The sequence below is a fragment of the Etheostoma spectabile genome, chromosome 3, assembly GCF_008692095.1.
Source record: "Etheostoma spectabile isolate EspeVRDwgs_2016 chromosome 3, UIUC_Espe_1.0, whole genome shotgun sequence".
Taxonomy (NCBI): Eukaryota; Metazoa; Chordata; class Actinopteri; order Perciformes; family Percidae; genus Etheostoma; species Etheostoma spectabile.
In genome coordinates this window covers 20,423,433-20,443,916 of record NC_045735.1, presented here as the reverse complement: position 1 = coordinate 20,443,916, position 20,484 = coordinate 20,423,433, and the positions used below count along the sequence as shown (strand labels likewise).

At 40.4% G+C, this 20,484-nt stretch overlaps 1 protein-coding gene across 8 annotated transcripts in view; it reads left to right on the top strand.

Annotated features, from left to right (window-relative positions):
- The window catches only part of stard13b (StAR related lipid transfer domain containing 13b), a 97,519-nt gene extending 77,384 nt beyond the window's left edge, over nucleotides 1-20,135 (top strand). For 5 of the 8 annotated variants that reach the window (XM_032502319.1, XM_032502309.1, XM_032502328.1 and 2 more), the window contains 13 exons: nucleotides 6,793-6,864; nucleotides 8,844-8,925; nucleotides 11,884-11,947; nucleotides 13,019-14,382; nucleotides 14,497-14,667; nucleotides 15,016-15,175; nucleotides 15,723-15,921; nucleotides 16,165-16,378; nucleotides 16,794-16,908; nucleotides 17,028-17,249; nucleotides 17,676-17,893; nucleotides 18,266-18,442; nucleotides 19,260-20,135. In XM_032502319.1, the coding sequence (XP_032358210.1) occupies nucleotides 6,793-6,864; nucleotides 8,844-8,925; nucleotides 11,884-11,947; nucleotides 13,019-14,382; nucleotides 14,497-14,667; nucleotides 15,016-15,175; nucleotides 15,723-15,921; nucleotides 16,165-16,378; nucleotides 16,794-16,908; nucleotides 17,028-17,249; nucleotides 17,676-17,893; nucleotides 18,266-18,442; nucleotides 19,260-19,377 (3,176 nt within the window). In that variant the 3' untranslated portion in view covers nucleotides 19,378-20,135. Of the gene's footprint in view, nucleotides 1-2,286; nucleotides 2,545-3,596; nucleotides 3,983-6,792; nucleotides 6,865-8,843; nucleotides 8,926-11,883; nucleotides 11,948-13,018; nucleotides 14,383-14,496; nucleotides 14,668-15,015; nucleotides 15,176-15,722; nucleotides 15,922-16,164; nucleotides 16,379-16,793; nucleotides 16,909-17,027; nucleotides 17,250-17,675; nucleotides 17,894-18,265; nucleotides 18,443-19,259 lie in introns of those variants that run through there. The other 3 variants (XM_032502361.1, XM_032502352.1, XM_032502372.1) reach the window with 3 other exon arrangements.
- The last annotated feature ends 349 nt before the right edge of the window (nucleotides 20,136-20,484 follow it).

The window sequence follows — 20,484 nt, the reverse complement described above, 5'->3', positions numbered from 1 at the left end:
CAATCTTGAAAAAAAAGGCAGGCTTTATTCCCACAACATTAGGGTGAATTACATGGGGCACTGCAATATTAATCCACCTTGTGCATTGCCAGCATTCCCCTTAGAGGACCTGCACTCTCACAAATAGAGAACGGATCTCCTGTGGCTCCTTGACCAACAATAATGTTGCTTCTCGGTGGGGGGGGGGGTCACCAGACGCCTCCCAATGCAATACAATCACGTTACTTATGCCACAAAACGATATTATTATGCAATATTCTGCGATATATTGCAATGTATAACTTAATTTCCAACCTCTAATTTTTCCCAATTTCAAATAATGTCCCCAAAAGGAAATTTTATCAATATCTGTTTTATCTAAAAAGACACATTTCTCTGTTTGTTCATATCTCTTCAATTGTATTGCTGAAAATGGGATTGTCAAGATTGTCAAACTTACCAAGTATATAATAAAATATCCATACTTGGCACCTGTGTATTGATACAGTATTGCCACTGAAAATATCGCAAGACTTCGTTGTATCAATTTCCCCCCCCCACCCCTACTTCTATGTCCGTCTTTTCGTTCATGATTATTTGTGCATCCTGTTTGATCCCCTATGCACACTTACAAACTGTGAGACAGAGGGGAATTTCATGCTATTTTGGGCATGATACATCAGATGTTGTGGTTTTTGGGCAGACAGTGTGTTTCCACTGGCTGTCTGTTTTAGCTTACTTTTACAGTAAGACTGACTGCTCATTGTGAGTGGGTGTCTGTATGCAATTAGCATCATAAAAGGGAAGAGAGGCCTCTCTTCTATGCCTCCCAGCGTGACGACACCTCTCTGCCAGCCAACCAACCCACTAGTGGAATATTTTTTTTTCTTCGTTCTGCTGGCTCGCTCTGTCTTTCTCCAGGTGTTTTTGATACAGACAATCTCAACAATCTCAGCGCTCTGTGACAGCCCGTGTGTTTTTTGACTGATATATTCGGCTGGCTTGTCTGGCTGATTCATTCAGTCGTCTCTGCAGCAGTGCAGTGTGGGGGAGGAATGGACACATTTGTAACGGCCTCCACTGTTAGTACTTATACATTTAAGCAGTTTGTTTTAGAGTGCTTTTAAAGCTCAGATACTTACTGAGTGTATTTATTGTTAAATGGTTTGTTAAGGTGACTAAAGTGGACTGCCTGCGTCATTCTGTCTGTGCTTGCAGCTTGCTACCCAGGCCTGGCCCCAGTGGCTCCGAAGACTTGTGTTTTACAAGAGGAAATGGCAGAAACGTGACAAAGCGGCGGGCGCAGTACAAACAGGCTACATATGGAATAGTAATTACGCGTAAGGAAATAAGGAATGGAAATGATGTCTTATGTAATCATAGCCCCATGGCAAATCCCAGTCATTTAAAGTGCTCCCTTATTTTATCCACACAATTAAACTAATAGGTTTTCCTTATGCATCATCATAGATTTTTGACATTGTTTTGCTTACATGCTTATTTTAGTTAAATATTTATTTCGGATTTTACATTGTACGCTTGGAGAGATGGTGAAACTAAAAATCTGTCAGTGTCTTTTAGATGTGTTAATGAAGTGCAAAAAAATACTATATATATATATATATATATATATATATTAATTATAATTACAGTTGCTCATTACTTGTTGTTTCTTTCATTAACTATATACAGGGGTATAAGTTATTCTTTGTTTCATGTGAAATGACACAGCAGCACTGTGGCTGTCTCAGGTGACACAGATCACACAAGTCTGCTCATTCATTGATTTTGCCTCAGACAAAGAGGCTGAGACGGAGGTGGAACAGACGACTATATCACCCCGATGATGTTAGTGCAGAGTCTTGTGCCTCAGCATGATTCACCGCTGCTGATTGCTGACGGTTTATGTCATGGTTTTCCCCCCCAGTTCCGCTGCCATGATTTTCCATTTCATTGACCTGCTGGAACAACATCTGGACTCTTCAGAAAAAAGACACACTTCCCCTTTGTTTGTTTAAATGAAACATTTACACACATCCACTTCTTGGATGAAATTGCGAAAGACTGTAAAAGCTGGCGACCTGGCGAAAACGACTGGGAACAAAGAGACATATGAGGAAATGGTAAATCCATCCCGTTTAAAAACAGCGTCTTGAAATTAAAGGAGAGCCCCAGAATTCAGAAGGAAGCGTAGATCTTTGCCAAAAAATGTGCTGAGTCGGGCATAAAAGCGAGTTGTCGTGGGCAGAGCTGGAGGGTCGGGCACAAGAAGCTGAAGTGGGAGGGAGATGGGGGGGGGGGGGGGTGAATGTTAGGGAGCCAGCCACAGAAAGGGGTGGGTTGAAGGGGAGATTTAGTATCGGGACAGGCACATGTTAGGTTGGGGGTAGATGGAAAGAGAAAGGGGAAAGAAGGATCTGCGGAGTTCATACTACAAGCTGTGTTCAGAGAGAAAGCAGGAATGTGGCTCAGCGTGGGAATGAAGATGCTCTGACATGTCGAGAGACACTCTTAAGTCTTAAGACGGATATATGACCCACTCTGGCTGTATGATGAAAATATCCCGTAAGTACACAATAATGTATTACAGGAAATAAGCTATGGGGTTAGGTAATTGAAGGATTTTGGTGGTTAGACATATTAAGGCCTGTGCTTTAATGCTGCTGATGGCTTGTTTTTATTCACCATGAACCTGAACGAATGAATTTGGTAGTTGTCTTCTTTCCAAAGGAGTTGGAATGGCAGAGGATCACTGTTAATCACGACGCCTTGCTGTCAGACAAATCAGGACAGCTCAGGACAAAACGTCAGACAAATGCCTGACATTTTTTACCCGTGTAGATGGCCGTAAATATCTTTGTGAAAGCGTGGAATGTGAGCGAGCCTGTAAAACTGTCATAATCCTGGCAGTGTGGGTGTCTGCTCAGCCCTGAGCACTGCCCTAGTGTGCCATATCTTTTCCTGCGGCACTTTGTAACATGTCATATCACAGCAATGAATTGCATAACCAATGTTCTTGATAGTGAACGCTGCATTAAGTGAATTGTAAAAGAAATGAGGGCGCCCTCGCCACAGAAACTTTACTCTTAGACATCTTCTGACGTTCTGGGCCATTGTGTCACAATGGGACATCTCTTTGTGCAACTGTAATTTATACTGTACACAGTTTTAAAGCTCTGAGTTGCAGAGAGCAAAACACAAGTTCTCATTCTTTGGCACGATGCCCACCCAGCCTTTTATCCACGAGAGATTTCCTTGGAGAGAGGATGAGAGGACAGAATGTCTCGGTATCGTGTTACTGAATGCCAAACAGAGAGGAATTCCCAGCTCATGTTACTTGCTCCCAGTGGTCCAACCTGTGGCTGTGGGACACATGAGGACCTGGCAGCGCCCTCACTATGGGCTGTGGCTGAATAATACAGTCCTGATATTATCGACCTGGGAGGGAGGCCTGGCTGCACAGAAAGCCTTTAGCTCCTGGTGATACAGGTGGGAACAGAGCAGAGGGGCTCCTGGCAGCGTAACACATGTTGACTCAACTGCTGGTAAACAATGGAGCTTTTTCTGTCATCCAAGGACACAGGGAACTGTTAATATTTATTCAGTCTTTGGTCAGAAAACCAAAGTCACTTTTCATTGATTTGCCTGTGAGTCCTGGATCAACAGTTTTTGAAAAACAGGTGATAGCAGTATCTTCGTAGCAAGGTTACGGTCGCTGTAATTACACAGTATTGTGTGATGAATGGCGGCGGCTCATGTTTCAGCTGTAGTGTGACAGGCACAGACAGGGAGTGGAACCGAGACCTCAGATGTGCGATGGCGGGAGAGCAGTTTGTTATCCGTAGGTGCAGCTTATGTGTAACTTTTCTTGGATGTGATGTTTATATATATACTATTGAAATGTGCATTGTGGAACGCTGGCTAAGTCACAGCTGTGTGTATGAGAATAGCAGACAACAGGGAATGAATGTGCTGGGTGGGTTTTAAAGAAGCACTGGAACTGGTAAGAGTATTTTCATGTTAGATTCAAAGTCTTTGTCTTATATATTATGTTAAATGAGTCATGTCATTTACCACATTGGGATTTCTAATTCTTGATAATGTAGCTATAGAGTGACTGATTTTGGATAGTTAATGATGGAAATTAGATTTTTTTTGTTAAGGGTTAAAACTTACATTTTTATCATCAATTCATTAATTAATTTTTTTCTATTTATGGATTAATTGAATTTTTAATGGAATTATTTTTTAAGTGGCAGAAGTGCTATCTTTAAATGTAGTTTATTATCATGGAGGACTGTGGTAACATGAATATATTCACATTTGTAACCAGAACAGAGTGATTTTTTTGGGCATTTTGGCAACAAAATCAGGGCTGCAACTAACTATTATTTTCATAGTCGATTGATCTGTTGAATATTTTCTGTATTAGTTGTCTAGTTGGTCCATAAAATGTCAGAAAATTGTAAAAAAATGTGGATCAGTGTTTCCCGAAAGCCTGAGATGACGTCCTCAAATGTCTTGTTTTCTTTCTACAACTCAAAGATATTAATGTTTACTGTCACAGAGGAGAGAAGAAACTTGAACATATTCACATTTAAGTAGCTGGAATCAAAGAATTTTTTACTTTTCTCTTCAAAAATTACTCAAACCGACTAATCAATTATCAAAACATTTGGCAATTCATTTAAAAGTTGACAACTAATCGATTAATCTTTGCAGCGCTAAACAAATGATCAACGAATTATGAAAATCATTCCTGATAATTTTCTGTCGATCGATTTATGACTAATCATTTCAGCTCTACTGTTATTACAGTAAAGTGAAGGAAACATACAGTATATTTATTGAGTCATTTTGACATTACTGGTGTAAGAAATTGTAGGTGAAATATAAAGTTTGCCAACTTCTTGCTTAATCTGATGCTTTGTATTTATTAAACATATTTGAGTATGTGCTTTCTAAGGTAAAGCAGATTGTGTACTGTAGCACTGGTGTGTCAGACAGCATGTCTCACTGAGGCGGTAAATGGCACCCGACTCTATTAGCATTAATGGAAAGGTGCCAACAGTCTGTTTCCTTTGCTTGTCATCAGCGGCTCTGAGGCCTGCAGACGGCTAGCTCAGGAGGACCAGCTAGGGATCCAGACTGCTGGCCTCGTTTCTTTATCAGAAAAAGTCAATGGGATGGATCGCTTGGACTCTATGAAGGAGTCCCAGTGATCCCTGGGAAAGATTATTTTCAACCTGATCTATAGTAGCGGTGGGACAAAATAACAATGTGGAAAAAGATTGTTCTTCTTCATGCAATATCAGAATACGCTGGTGTTAAATATATATGTATATGTATATATATATATATATATATATATATATATATATATATATGGGCAATATATCAATGTTGTTTTGATATCGCGATATGAGACTAGATATCGTCTTAGATTTTGGATAGATTGTAATATGGTAAGTGCTGTCTTTACCTGTTTTTTCTGAATTTACCAGACTGTTGTAGCGGTTCTATTATTTACCTTTACCCACTAAGTTATTACATTTTCTGGAGAATGTTTATCAAAAAATCTCATTTTTTAAATAACACTTTGTTAAAGCACCAATAGTCAATCATACAATATCGTCGCAATATCGACATTGAGATATTTGGTCAAGAATATCGTGATATTTGATTTTCTCTTCATCGCCCAGCCATCTATATATATTATTGCAGAATTGCTGTATCCTGATATTATCGATACCGGTAGCCGTGTATCTTGTATTGTGTGGTACTCTGTGATTCCCAGCCGTTATAGTTTAGTATCATTCTCTTAATTGTGTTGTTAGATCTCTTTAAACACGTGGTTTATGCACGATAGTGTCTCAGTGTGGTGCTGTCTTTCGCCTATTTTTCCTTCTTTTTAAAGTCTTTGGCTTAGTTATATCATTCAAGTTGTCTTTAAAGTGAAAAGACATGGTTATATACGGGCCCATGTTGTTTCATTTTAGTGAGCTGGGATACCTCCACCAATACAAACTGACCGGCAGTGTCTTCATCACAGCCACGCTCTCTCAGAATAACTGCTGGAGAATAGGTCTGTCCATCCCGAAGCCTGTTGTTTTTGTAGGATTCCGGGTGCAGAGGGGTTTTTAACCTGCTTTGGCTGATGCATCGGTGGTTTTATTGAAATTAAAATAACTTATAGCTTTAGTGCGGACGTTTTTGATATTAAGAAACGTCTGTTACATTCAAGCCGTTGCCAAATGAGTTGCTACAAAGCTAATTAAAGGTGCTGTAGGTAGGATTGCAATATTGTTTTTTTAAATTACCAGCTTCATGTAGTTCTACTCAACAATAGGGTCACTCTCAGCAAATGTGACAGAAAATTACAGAATTTAATTTATAAATTTTTTTTTTTTAATCTTATCTACTGCACCTTTAACCCTTGTATTGTCTTCACTTTCGAGACCTTCTTGTATCCCTCGGGTCAAATTGACCTGTGACTTATTAGAATTGAGTCAGGAATACATGTTTATCACATGATGATTGTGTCATCCGGTAACTTTCCCGCGCAGTAGCTCGGGTGAAGATAATCACTTCTTCTGAAAAGTCCATGCTTTTTTTAATCCTCCGTGTCCTCCTTGGCTACTAGCAGCTGCGTGGAGGAGGAGTTGGGGCTCTGCGCGATCACGTTGTATGGCTTGTATCATGTGGATGCGCCAACAGTGTTGTTGGTGACAGAAACTACGCACTATAGCTTCAATGTGGTTGAGTTTCATTTTGTAATCCCTGTTTTAATCCACACACTTTCTTGTGTTTCAGAAATTGAGGCGAAAGAGGCGTGTGACTGGCTGCGGGCGGCAGGATTTCCCCAGTATGCGCAGCTCTTTGAAGGTAAGAAATGCACTCAGTGAACTCCCACACACACTCATCACAAATTGGGGGTGTTGTTTGGTTAAAAGATAGAGATTATTGAAGTAGCACACCGATAAAAGGGCTATGTTATAAACAGCAATGAGCTGCATTTTTAGTTCAGCTTTTTATATCTGTTGTGAAATGAAACACTGTTGGTGCTTGAATGTGGGCTTTGTTTTAATGTGATGGGTGAATAATGGCACACAGTGTCAGCTGGTCTGTCACCCAAGTCCCTAACACTGTACACAAAACCATGTATTCATGAGCTACATAGTGAGCCTCATTTACAGTACACAACTGTCCTCGGGAGGCTTTGGAGCCAGAGCTCCAGTCAGATCTTCAGACCAATCTTTTCCAAGCTAGGGTTGCAAAATAAACATGTCTTCTGTGCTTCAAGACTGAAGTTATGGGAAAAAAGGCTTTTTATCTGAGCTTAAAGGAGCTCTCCTCACTCAGATCTTCATGTCAAGGCTTTTCATGTGCTTTTGGCGCATTCATGTTCTCCTCGGATGGTCCGAGTTTCCGAGATCAGAAGTCCGACTTCGGTGTGTTCACGTGTTCTCAAGTCGGAAAGTCGCAATGTCGATTGTAACCATAACAACAAACATGGATGCTACGAAGAAGATGTGTGTACCGTTACTTCTCAGAGAGTTCATACTCAGTGTTGATAGTTTTTCACAGTATTTTAAAAACAATAATACTAAAATATTGCTTCAGCTAATGTTCCTGACTGGTTATAATGTACTACTGCGTATACCTGCGTATTACGTAGACTACACCACTGCCAGTATGTATATAAAGAGAGACATGTCCAAAACCATGAGTGCCATGGTGTTGACCACGTCTGTTACAAATTGGATCGGTGTTGGGATAATTATCTGTTATTGTATTTTTCCATTCCAAGTACTTACTTTTTCAATATTATTTATATTATGGTCACACTTCAATATCATTTATATTAGGGTTACGTACTTTTGCTGTATTATTTAATTACATATTATTCTATTTACTTTCACGTCACTTACTTACACTGCAGTATTTTTCGTACTGTGGCCAACTAACATTACTTTACAATACGTTTTATATAATGCCACTTTAGATTCATTCAGTACTTTGTGCACATTGTCTGTTGTTTGCCTGTTGTTTGTTGGTTTGTTTTTATTGTGGAAAAACTGCTGCTGTAACAAGTGAATTTTCCCAATGTGGGATAAATAACGCATTATCTAATCTAATCTAATAAGTAAGGCATAGTCTAGCCTTTGTCCAGTAAACACGATGTAGAAGCTTATATTTAATTACTCCATGCCTAGCACACACTGAAGACAAGTTCAAGGCACTTTTCTTAAATTGAAAAAATAAAAAGCCTTTATTCATATCAAAATCTTACATTAAAAATAGAACTGGGCATCAACCCACACATGTCATATATATGATTTCTGACAGTTTTAACTGAGCTCAAGCGATAATGACTGTCAGAGTGCAGAGCTTCAATCCTGATGCTTGGGATTAATGTATTAGAAAAGACTCTAATGATGAAATCTGTTATCAGGACATAATGTTTGAATGTCTGCCTTCTTAAAGAACAAGCCGAGCCTTGTTGAGATCTTAGCGTTCACTACTGCTTCTGCTTTTCATAAAAAGTTAACGACTTTACATGAATGCGGGAGGAATGTTCGATTCAGAGCGTCTGGATTCAGTCTCTTAAGTTATGTAAGAAGAGGCCCATACCCAGAGAAAGACGTAATGCCTGCCCATGTCTCATATCTCATTAGCATCACATACAAAAGTTTGATGGTCTCCCAGCATTCAATCTACTTCTGGAAAGAATGTGCCTTTCCAGATCCTTCTTTCCATTTGTTCAATCCATGAACGCTGTCTGTAGAAGAACTCAATGTAGAAAACATCAAATCAGACTTCAACACTGCCACTTTCTCTAATTCTTATGCTTTTTTCTTCAGATTCCCAGTTCCCCATTGACATTACTCCTGTGAAAAGAGATCATGACTTTCTGGACAAAGATCTTGTGGAACCTCTGTGCAGGTAACCAGACCTTTGATTGACATCGACACATCCATGAGTCAATGCCGCTAATCATTTCCTTGCCCCCGATGAATGATACGATAAAACTTTCAGGGCTGAAATTCTTTTTACTTCCCTGGGTAGCTCGTATAAAAAAGGACATAAACATACATACAGACATACGTAAGATGAATAACACCAAAAGACATACATGAAATATTACCACAAATGACATAAACATCCACACAAGGAAACAAAACATACATGTATAACAGGAAAAAGACATGAACATACACACAGCCTTACACACAGTCTTGGAGACTTGAAACCCTGAAAAAAATATGCACTGGACTATATTTGAAATTTGAAGAAACAGACATCTCACATGAGATGTTATATTATTTTTATTTTCTGATCTTTGCTATTAAGAATCTCATAAAGAAAGGAAGATCCATTTTTTGAATGTATTAAATCAGTCCACAGAGACCTCCGTCAGACCTTCATCTGTCAGGACTGACTCACAAAACTTACACTAACAAAGCAAATAATTTAAATAATGATGAGGATACTTATGTCACTACATGATATTATTGCGATTTGAAACATATTGCGATATTATATATTACATTTATTACCTTTTTTCCAACTTCAAATGGTGTCCCCATGTTTGACCTACTTCGTCATGCATGCTGACGGCCGCCCCTGCTCACCTTAGCAGGAAAAAAACTCAACTTCACCATAGTGGACTAAAAAGGCAATTCATTTGATCATTTATTATTATTATTAATTTATTACCAAAAAGTAGAGCCTGACTGATATATTGGCAAGCCGATATTAGTCATTTCCCGATCTACTGGTATTGGCATTAATAATGGCCGATAAAAATTGTAATATTCATTCATCAGAATCATTTATAATGACAAATAAAAAAATGATATTTAAAAAATACAATAAAACGGACGGTAAACCATGTTATGAGTGTTGGCGTTGCATAGTTTGTCCACCAGATGGCGCTCTACAACGTCCCTGTTGGCAACACTCTATTATTCTACAAATTTTTGTTACTGTGTTTTTGTACAAACTAATTTAGATATCTTAAGTTTGTATTTTTATACATTTTATTTATCAGAACTTTAATATATTTTAATGTTTCTGTGTTCTGTTGTGACAAGAAAACAAATTATTATCGTATTGTTTTAGTGAGAACCCTTAAATAGCTAATGTTAGGGATATCTGTTTGTTTTGGTACGCGTTTCTGGATTTTTTTTTTTCAAATATATATCGGCCGATATATCGGAATATCAGATTTTTAAAAAACAAAATATTTGTATCGGTATTGGCCTTAAAAATCCTTCATTGGTCGTGCTCTACTAAAAAGTGACATTCTCATGTGCAAAAGATCGTTACTTGGTGGCCGTGCATCAATGCAGTATTGCCACGGAAGATATTGCAATACTACGCTATTATTATCTGCAACAGCATGAGCATTGTGGGTAGCAGCATAACTGCATGAGAAATATTAATTATGTGTTTTTTTGTCACATTTTCCAAATATTATTAAGAATATAGAAGTACAGCCAACAACTGGTGGCTCCTTGTCACTCCGTTGTTGGGCAAGATGGCTCATGGACGTTTTCAAGCCGAGATGAAAACAGCACTTGAGTTACCACAGTAACCGTGACAACCATCCCGAGGGGGAAGCCGGAGGAGCAGGAGGGGTTGCCTCACACAGCTCAATATGCTGTGACTCTAAACAACCCTAAAGCAACTCATCTAAATTCCAAACTAGCCACGGGATAAATGGAAGACAATTGGAAACAGTTCCACCTCCAATGTGATTTTGTCCATGACTTCCCAGCATCTCTATGGTAACATAGGGATGGCTGTGTTGTCAGTTACGCCACCCCAGTCTAGTGTGCAAAGAATAAATACCACCCTACATACTGTGGGTGTCTTTGAGCTGAAAGTGATAGATATTTCATGTATGTGAGTGCTCTCTCTGATCCCTGGCTAAGCTGCCTCCTATTTTAACAACCACAGTCAAAGCTCTATAGGCCTGTGGAATAAAGGGCCCCCAACTTAGATATCCTCTCTTCATTTGGGTCCCACTATCTACAGTAACAATCATGAGAACTTTGTGTTTGGCTAACCCCTATCATCTCCAGCACTGTGGGATAGTTCCAGCTTCCATCTGAAGCCATTTACTGTCACAGAACAATACTGTCAAGGCTGTTAGCAATATCTGGAGCTGTTAAAGCATGTGATTATCATACCACAAATGAGTTTCTTTTTGTCTGAAGCCAAGGCACAGTGAGCTGGAGTGTATTTTGTGATGCCGTCATCTTTTCCTCCATTGCTTTTGTTGGTTCGTGCACAATTTTTGAGTTCTGTTACTTTATATATCCCAGTTTGCACAGCCACAAAACCTCTAACCACTAAGCACATGGCACAAGGCATATACTGTATGTTTGATCCCAAATATTGAAAAAGTTTCATTGCTTCCCTGACAACTGAGTTCAGGGCATTTGTAATAGTGTTTCCAAGGCAAAGCTTTCATGTTGTTGAGCCCAGCAAAATGTTTTGTAGGATGCAACTGAAATCACCCCTCAGAAGGACTGGTGCATCGGTAGATTAAGATCTACATATGACTTTATTGAATAAACCAGGCTTGATTAGAACAGAAATCTGGCTCATCCATTGGTTAACCTTTCTTCAAACTACTGCACACCACCTTTCAAGCCACAATCACTTACATCCAGTGCTGAGAGAAAGAGAACAGAGCATCCAGCAATTACCGGTGTTCATTAGGTTTAGGATACTGTGGCGTGGGCAAACTGAATTTCCCTCTGGGTCTGGTTGGACATCCAGACCAGACTCTCATTTGGTAACCACTTAACTAGCAAACAGAATGGGATTCATTTCTAAAGTGGTCATTAGGAAGCTATTCTTATGTTTTATCCTCTTTGTTTTTATCCTCAGGCGACTCAACACCTTGAACAAGTGTGCCTCTATGAAACTTGACGTGAACCTTCCGAAGAAGAAAGTAAGTGTCGACTCTATGTTACGAGCTTTGCTTCTGCAGTTTCACTTTCACTTTTAAGGCGCATGAAAAGTGCAACTTTATAACAAGTGGGATACTACACTATATGCATTTTGCAAAAACACAGCCCCCAGACCGTTGATGATTGATTTGGTAAAACAAATATGTTTTAAAGCCAAGAGTTTAGGCTTGCGTGGGTCTCATGTTTTCTTCAGTGCATAGATTTTTTTTTTTAAACATAACCATTTGTATGAACTCTGAGGGTTTGTTGGTTTCTTACACCTCAGAAAGCTTCATTACTCGACTCAAATATCACAGTTTTCATTTGAAGTTGGCAAGAAATAGATGACAAACGTCAATGCCTTTGTAAGAAATGGTATTTTCCAACAAAGATTGCCTTAAGTTAAGCAGTTGCTTCCTGCACCAACCTAATTATAGTCTGGTTTCATCCCTTTAACCTAGAGATTAAGATATTTAAGATTGCACCATTGTTGTATTCATGCCTATTTAGTAGGATAGCTTTTTATCTGTCCCCACTTTGGAATGTAGCCTGCTGGCTTATGGAATTGTTTTTCCTGCCTTGGTCTATTTATGGAAACGTCTTCAAGGGAATCATTTGTCTGCTGTTATATCATTGTTGGCTGATTGTGTAATGTAATGAATTCTGAGCAGACACATCCTCCAGCCATTTCCTGCTATTCCTATGTAACTGTTATTTGTGACTGATAAAGTGTGATGCTATATATACCTTACCTTACCTTGCAAGCCAGCTGATGTTTGAATATGTTTTTTAATCACAAAACAAGGAGGAAAAATTTGCAAATTATCTTTTATTGAAAAATGTGGAAAATATGCATAGACTGTCTAGGTTATTTTCATGTCAATTTCAATCATTCCATGTGTATGCATGATATTTTAATATAATTTTCTTTCTTATTATCTAATTGGGTAGTTGTGAAGATCCCTTTTGAGCGCCCCAAATAGAAACGTTCATTACTACAAAGAAGATTAAAAATGCCAAGTGAAATTATGTTAGCCAAAGTAACTGATGTAACATAATCTATTTTTCCCCAGAGTGAAGACTCTGATGAAGAAGACCTGTTTGCTATCAGTGACAAATGGACCTTTGAGTGGAGCAGCCGGCGTTGGTCGAGGCTACAGGACATCGACTGTCTGCTGGGAAACCACGAAGAGGGTCAGCCCTGCAGATACAGCGTGCCTCTGAGAACCACCACCAGCAGCGAGAGTGTTCTAACGGACCTCAGCGAGCCGGAGATCTCTTCTTTGCACAGTGAGAGCAGCGGTGGCAGCGGCCACAGGGGCCTCAGCACCGAGGACTCTGACTGCTCCAACCACATAGGCTCCGATTCTGCAGCAATGCCTGATTCCACTTCTCTCACGATGCCCCACATCCCCAAAGAAATTGATCACTACGGCTCACTACCCGATAAGCACGGCAAGACGAGCCGAATCCGTGCCAAAGACTTCCTGAGGCGCATGGAGACACTGCGCTCCCGAGGAACTCTGGGAAGGGGTCGTAAGACGTTGGTTATAAGCGCTCCAGTGTTGCAGCAGGAGGCAAAGGCACTGAAGACGCTGCAGTGCGTCCAGATCATAAATGGAGATGTTGGGGCTCAAGAAATACCGTCCAAAAAAGTTCTGCCGTCCCAGTCCGGGAGTGAGGGTAGCAGCCATTCTAGTGGCAGCGCTGTCAGCACACCCAGCCTGAAAGAACGTAAGCCTCACCGGGCTGACTACAAGCGCAGCGGTATGTATTTAGAGGACGTAGACATCTTCTCGGGCACCCAAGTGAATAAAGTCGCGGAACAAAACCGCAGGAATGAATTCTGCTCCTATGAAGACCTGGTGGTCCACATACCAAAAGACCACAAGCCAGGAACCTTCCCCAAAGCACTGTCCATAGAGAGCCTGTCCCCAACCAATGGAGCCTCTATCAACTGGCACACAGGCAGCATGCACCTAGATTCCCATCTTATTTCATGCAGGAAGGAATCCAGGCCTGTCACCCAGTGCTGTTCCAGAGGAAGCCGCATCAGTGTGTACGATAATGTTCCTGGCTCGCATCTGTATGCCAGCACCGGAGACCTGATAGACCTGGAGAAAGAGGACTTGTTTCCTCACTTGGACGACATCTTGCTACATGTCAATGGTCTACAGCAGATAGTGGACCACTGGTCTAAGAATGTGTTGCCTGTCGGAGAAGGGCTGGCACAGTTTGATGGCAGGAGGGAGCATACTGTAGGCCTTCAGTCCTCTAGTCAGATCACATTGGACTTTGAGGGAAATTCGGTCACAGAAAGCCAGACCACACCAAGTTACGGGGACAGAGACCGAGTATCACTCGCTGAGACAGAATCTACATTGATCAGGGAAAGGAGGGACTCCGGAGTAGGTGCTTCGCTCACAAGACCTAATCGGTAAGACTCACGGACGTGTGTTAAAATTACTGAAACTACACTACACTGGTTTAAGTCTTCCATGAACAAAACAAAAATGATTTTCTTTTTCATTGCTGTTTTGTTTTTCATTAGGTTACGATGGCCCAGCTTTCAGATATCTCATCGCCTAAGTCACTCAGTGGCGTCCCTGCAGATCACCAACCAGTCAGCAGGCCAGCTGAGTTTGTTGCAGAAGTTTTCTCTGCTGCGCCTTACTGCAATCATGGAGAAGTACTCCATGTCCAACAAGCATGGCTGGACCTGGTAAGATCCACTTTCTCTACATAATACTTTTGGTGTGCTTCATGATAAATTACATTGTTTCTTTATTAATAAAAGCACATTTTATTTCTTTGAACTGCTTCTGTTCAAAGAAATGTATGGACATAACTGTATTTACTCAAACTATTATAGTACTACAGTTATCTGTGTCCGTGGTATGATTAGGTCTTAATGAATTCCTGCAAACAGATTCCCTTTTGGCTCACAAACTATTTCACATTAAGTAATATGACTATATACTGTATATCGTGTCTAGTATTACGTCAGCATAGTCTCATATTTAGCCAGCCGAGTAAGGTGTCAAAGATGTTGTGTTGATGTCTCTCTTAGGTCTGTGCCAAAGTTTATGAAGAGAATGAAGGTACCAGAATATAAGGATAAGAACGTGTTCGGAGTGCCTCTCATAGTGCATGTGCAGCGCTCTGGACAGCCGTTGCCCCTCGGCTTGCAGCAGGCCCTGCGCTACCTGAGGAGCCAGTGTCTTGACCAGGTCAGCCGCAGTACACATCACATCACGCTCTCAGGTTGCATTTGACTTGCATTTTCATATGTGCTGTACAGCGGCGGAGCCAGAAGTTGCTAACATTAGGGGGCTATGTAGCATTTACAGCAGCCATATGCAGTTTTTCAAACCATTTGAAAAGAAAATGCATAAAAATGTGTAAATCATTTGGGAAAAACATGATAGTTGCCAAGATAATCATCCTGTAGAGGCTACATGCTGTTTTATATCTAATTGCTAACTGTCTTTATGATTCTGAAACTACAACAGTAGTGTAGGAAGTTAGCATTAGAGTTAACAGAAACAACAGAAGCCCCAGAAGCCACCCTCTTGCTCCGCCCCTGGTGCAGTAACAAATGGCTCAGTCTAATGTGTATAATGTGGTCTAAGGTTTCACTTCACAATGACTGACACAGGTTGTAGGCAGATACAATAGTAGTATAATACTGGTACAGTGAGGGGAACTGCTGTACAATGTAGTTACATAATGCTGCCGGCTTTCAAGTTAACATTAACACTTGTGTTTTGCTTCCAGGTGGGTCTCTTTCGGAAATCAGGGGTGAAGTCTCGAATTCAAGCTCTTAGGCAGATGAATGAGAACTCCCCAGACAATGTGAACTATGAGGATCAGTCTGCCTATGATGTGGCTGACATGGTGAAGCAGTTTTTCAGGGATCTACCTGAGCCTCTGCTTACCAGCAAGCTGGGGGAGACCTTCCTCCATATCTACCAATGTACGGACATTGATTTATTTTTGCTTGTCTTTTGTCCCATGTCAGCTTTTAATTGTAATTGTCTGACTTGGTTTGTTTTACCTTGGGGAGCACTGTAAAATCGCACCAGAGTACATGTGGCTGCGTGAGGATGCAATTTCAAATCTAGTAAATCACCTTTGACAGTTCATGATTGCTTTTCTCTCTCCTATCACTATGTTTGTTAAGCAGAAATAATAGAAATCCATTCTCTTACATGTGCAGATGTGCCCAAGGACCAAAGGTTGCAAGCAGTCCAGGCAGCCATCATGTTGATGTCAGATGAAAACCGGGAGGTGCTGCAGACACTGCTCTGTTTCCTCAGCGATGTCACTTCCTCTGTGGAGGAGAACCAGATGACACCCATGAACATTGCTGTGTGTCTAGCCCCCTCCCTCTTTCATCTCAACATACTCAAGAAAGACAATCTCTCACCAAGGTACTTTTTTACCCTTGGGTTCTAGTGTTACAGTTAGCTTGGCATATATTTGCCTGAAAAACTAATGAACAAGACATACATGCTTTCTATTAACTCCTGCGTGATTATTTTCACCTATTACTCCATAAAGTCACATAAAATGGGTTACAGAGTTTTCTCAGCCCTCGGGGGTGCAGTTGATTACTCTCTTTCTGGGCCACTTCTGAAAGGACATGGCACTCTTTTTAAAGCTCAGTGTTTTATGAGATCATGCTGTGTACAAACAAAGCAAAGCTCTCTAATTTACCATGTTGAAATTGTTGCTAAAGGGATCAAAGAGCTTTCCTGCAGAGTGGAGGAAGGGTTTATATACTGTGGGGACGTTGACCCAGGGACACCGTTGACCTAATAGGTTTTCTCTCCATCTAATCCCCAGGGCCATGCAGAAGAAGTATGCCACTGGCAGACCAGACCAGAAGGATCTGAATGAAAACTTAGCAGCGACACAGGGCCTAGCTCACATGATCATAGAGTGCAACCGTCTCTTTGAGGTACAACGACCTGTGGTTAGAGATGATGCAAGAATTTCAAGCCTGGGTGCAAAATCCACATGCCTCCCTCTGTGTTTATTTGCTGTGAATCCTACCTCATGCTTTTATACACCCATTAGATCCCTCATGAGATGGTTACTCAGTCGCGTAATTCCTACGTGGAGGCTGACTTGCATGCACCAACAATTGAGGATCTGTGCAAGCAGCTGGAAGATGGTGATGGAACGTGCCAAATTCATATGGAGAGTAGACTTCAGAACACGCTTAAAGAGGCCCGGGAAAAGTCCAAATACTGGGTGTCCTGCAGCAGCTCTGATAACACAGAGCTCTTCTACAAGAAGGTTGGTGTTCTTCCTTTGATAGTGCATCGTCATTGTTTTGTATATGATAGAACATAATCGCAATGTTACTTATCAACTCCCTAAAGGGACATGGGGGATCTTTTTTTTCCCTGTTTTTCACTGTTGCGCACAAGATACAGGAAACCAATCTAAGGCTAGCAAAATGATGCTAACAGAGTGCTGCTAACTTTATGTGGCTAATATTTTACATTTACAGCATCAAAAGTTGAAGACTAACCTCTTCCTCGGCAGACATTCTGACTTTGGACATCGGGCCTTTATTTGATAGGATAGCTGAGAGGTCTTGAAAGGGGAGAGAGGGGGGGAATAACATGTAGCAAAGGGCCAAGGTCGGAATCAACTCAAACGCGGATCTTGGTTTCAGATCCACAGGTGAACATGATGGTGTTTGTGTGTCCCGTTCAGGTGGGAGACGGCAACCCTCTGAGACGGTGGCGAGTGTCTGTGGAGGTGGAAGCACCACCATCTGTAGTGTTGAACCGTGTGCTACGAGAGCGCCACCTGTGGGATGTGGACCTGCTGCAGTGGAAAGTGTGTGAGACGCTGGACAAGCAGACGGAGGTGTTTCAGTATGTCCTCAATCGTATGCCCCCTCATCCCAGCAGGGACTTTGTAGTACTCAGGTGAGTGGTGATACAGAGAAAACACATGTGACTCGTTGAAAGACAAAAAAAAGTCCAGGGTGCTCAGGAAGTTCAGATGTTTGAAGATGCTTTTTGGGGTCGGGAATTCCATTAAGTGTAGGAAATCCAAGGCTCTCTTCTTCAAAATTATTTAAAAAGCTTATCTTTTACTGGCTATTTCATAATAGAAAATTTAAAAGCCATAGGGAGAAGCCACCCACGCGTAGCGGCACAGCCAGCCTTCTTCAGGGTGTGCTTCCCAGGCAAACAATTTCCCCTTTTGTGGGATGCCACATGTCATTCTTTGTTTGGAAGTTGCCATTATGTCTTTTCTACTAACGCACATACTCAAACTCTTTCTGTTTATTGAAGGTCATGGAGGACAGACTTACCCAAAGGCGCCTGCTCCCTGGTTTCTGTGTCTATAGAGCACCAGGATTGTCCTCCTGTTGGAGGGGTACGAGCTATAGTCCTGGAGTCTAACTACCTGCTAGAGCCCTGTGGCTCTGGAAAGTCCCGACTAACTCACATCTGCAGAGTGGACTTGAAGTAAGTTCCACAAGCATCCTATTAAAAGATTTTCTCACTAACTCTTTTAGCAATTGTTCTTATTCTTAAAGCACTGAACAGTTTAGGGCAAAAATACATTTCTGATCAACACATCAATATTGATATTAGCAACAATATTGTAGTGTTGACTATTGGTGCTAATGTGGATATAATGACTAAGTGGGTAAAGGTAAATAATAGAATAGTTACAACAGTCTGGTTAGTTCAGGAAATGACAGCTTTGATGTAGCATTTAAAACCAGGAGAAGACACCACTTATGGAATACTACAATATTACGAAAAAATCTAAGACAATATCTAGTCTCATATCTTGATATCAGTATAATATCAATATATTTCCCAACTCTAGGGAGAAGCAGAGTTCAGATTTAATGCATCTGGAACAAACTCCCAAAAAAACCTGCACTTTCACTGCAACTCTCAATTCTAATTTAAATCCAGGCTAAAGACTTTTCTTTTCAACGCTGCCTTTTTAAGGAATCGTTCATTGTTCAATTTCTTAATAATGGCTAATTTCTTACACAGCACTGTAACTTTTATTTTTGTATTTCATACCTAACTGTTTTCATATTCTCTTTAACGGATGTTTTTAACTGCTCTTTAATGTTTTATGTAAAGAACTTTCAATTGCTGATTGTGCTGCACAAATAAACCTGCCTTCCCTTTTTCCCTTACTCATAAAATACATCAATGCATTTTTATATGTGATATTAGGTGCATTTTAAAGATAACTGTTTGAAGCTCCTTGTAAATGCATGCACGTCATATTATATTAAATATACTGTTTTGATTTCAGGGGAAGGACTCCAGACTGGTACAACAAAGCCTATGGTCACCTTTGTGCCGCAGAAGCTGCCCGGATCCGCAACTCCTTTCAGCCATTAATCACAGCCGGCCCAGAGACCAAAATCTGAACCTCTTTGTGTCTGCTCAGCCTTGAGATCAAGATTGAGCCTTTGAGTCACTGCTAACAGGCAGACACAAAGCATAGACAGGACCCCAGAACTAAAGCACAGTTTATTCCGGGTTTATTTCCAGAGTAGAAATGCTCTGAAAATGATGTTGAGCTCCTCTGTACTTGCACAATGACTAGAGGACATCTTAAAGGTGCTGAGCATAATTACGCAATGGGAAATTAATCATCCTGCCAATGTCCTCAGCTTTAGGATTGTATTGACCTTGATGTTGCTAAACCTGTATATTATTATTATTATTATCTTTAATATTATTGTATTACTTTTATCTACAATGTCTAGGACATTTAAGCTCTTAAGCGCTTCTGGGAAGCTGTTATTCATTTCAGATTTAAAGCTATAATTATTATGATGTAGACTCAAATGTGTGTATATACGTGTGTGAATATACTGACCAAGCATACAAGATGTATATATTGTATATGTGTGAAGGGCTAAATAGTACATATGTTAATATCCTATATATTGATTCTTTCACTGTGTCAAGTTTCCTGTAGTACACATGGTACTAAAGTGTAAGCTGGTTTTACTTTGCTTCTGGATTGCCATTTTGGAATGGGTGTAATTTTATTCAACTTTGACCTCCCATGGTTGTGAAAAGAATGACTTAAGGTTTGACTTGATCATACCTGCTTAAGGGTACTGGATGGTGCAGTCAAGTACAAGATACATCATTTTTTTAATAAAACTATCAAAATGATATAACGTTTGTATGCACTCATTGTTCATCTTACTGCAATGTCAAAAAGACAAAACAAGACATTTTAAGAAATCATCTTCACAATCAATCAAAGTCTACTAACCTGTGAAGGGGTCTAAATAACTATTTCGGACAATTGATAAACAGTGTCAGTGATGCTTATGAAGATGTTTATGTTCAACAATCACGAATACTACTCATATGCACTGACACAAACTCAGTGCTCACTGATCTGGGATGAGAGGGACCTCTACTGGACATTTAAGGGAAACACGTCTAAACGGGAGGACGGATTTACACGGACACCTTGAATGAGCTTACAACTCATTATTAATGCGAACATTACA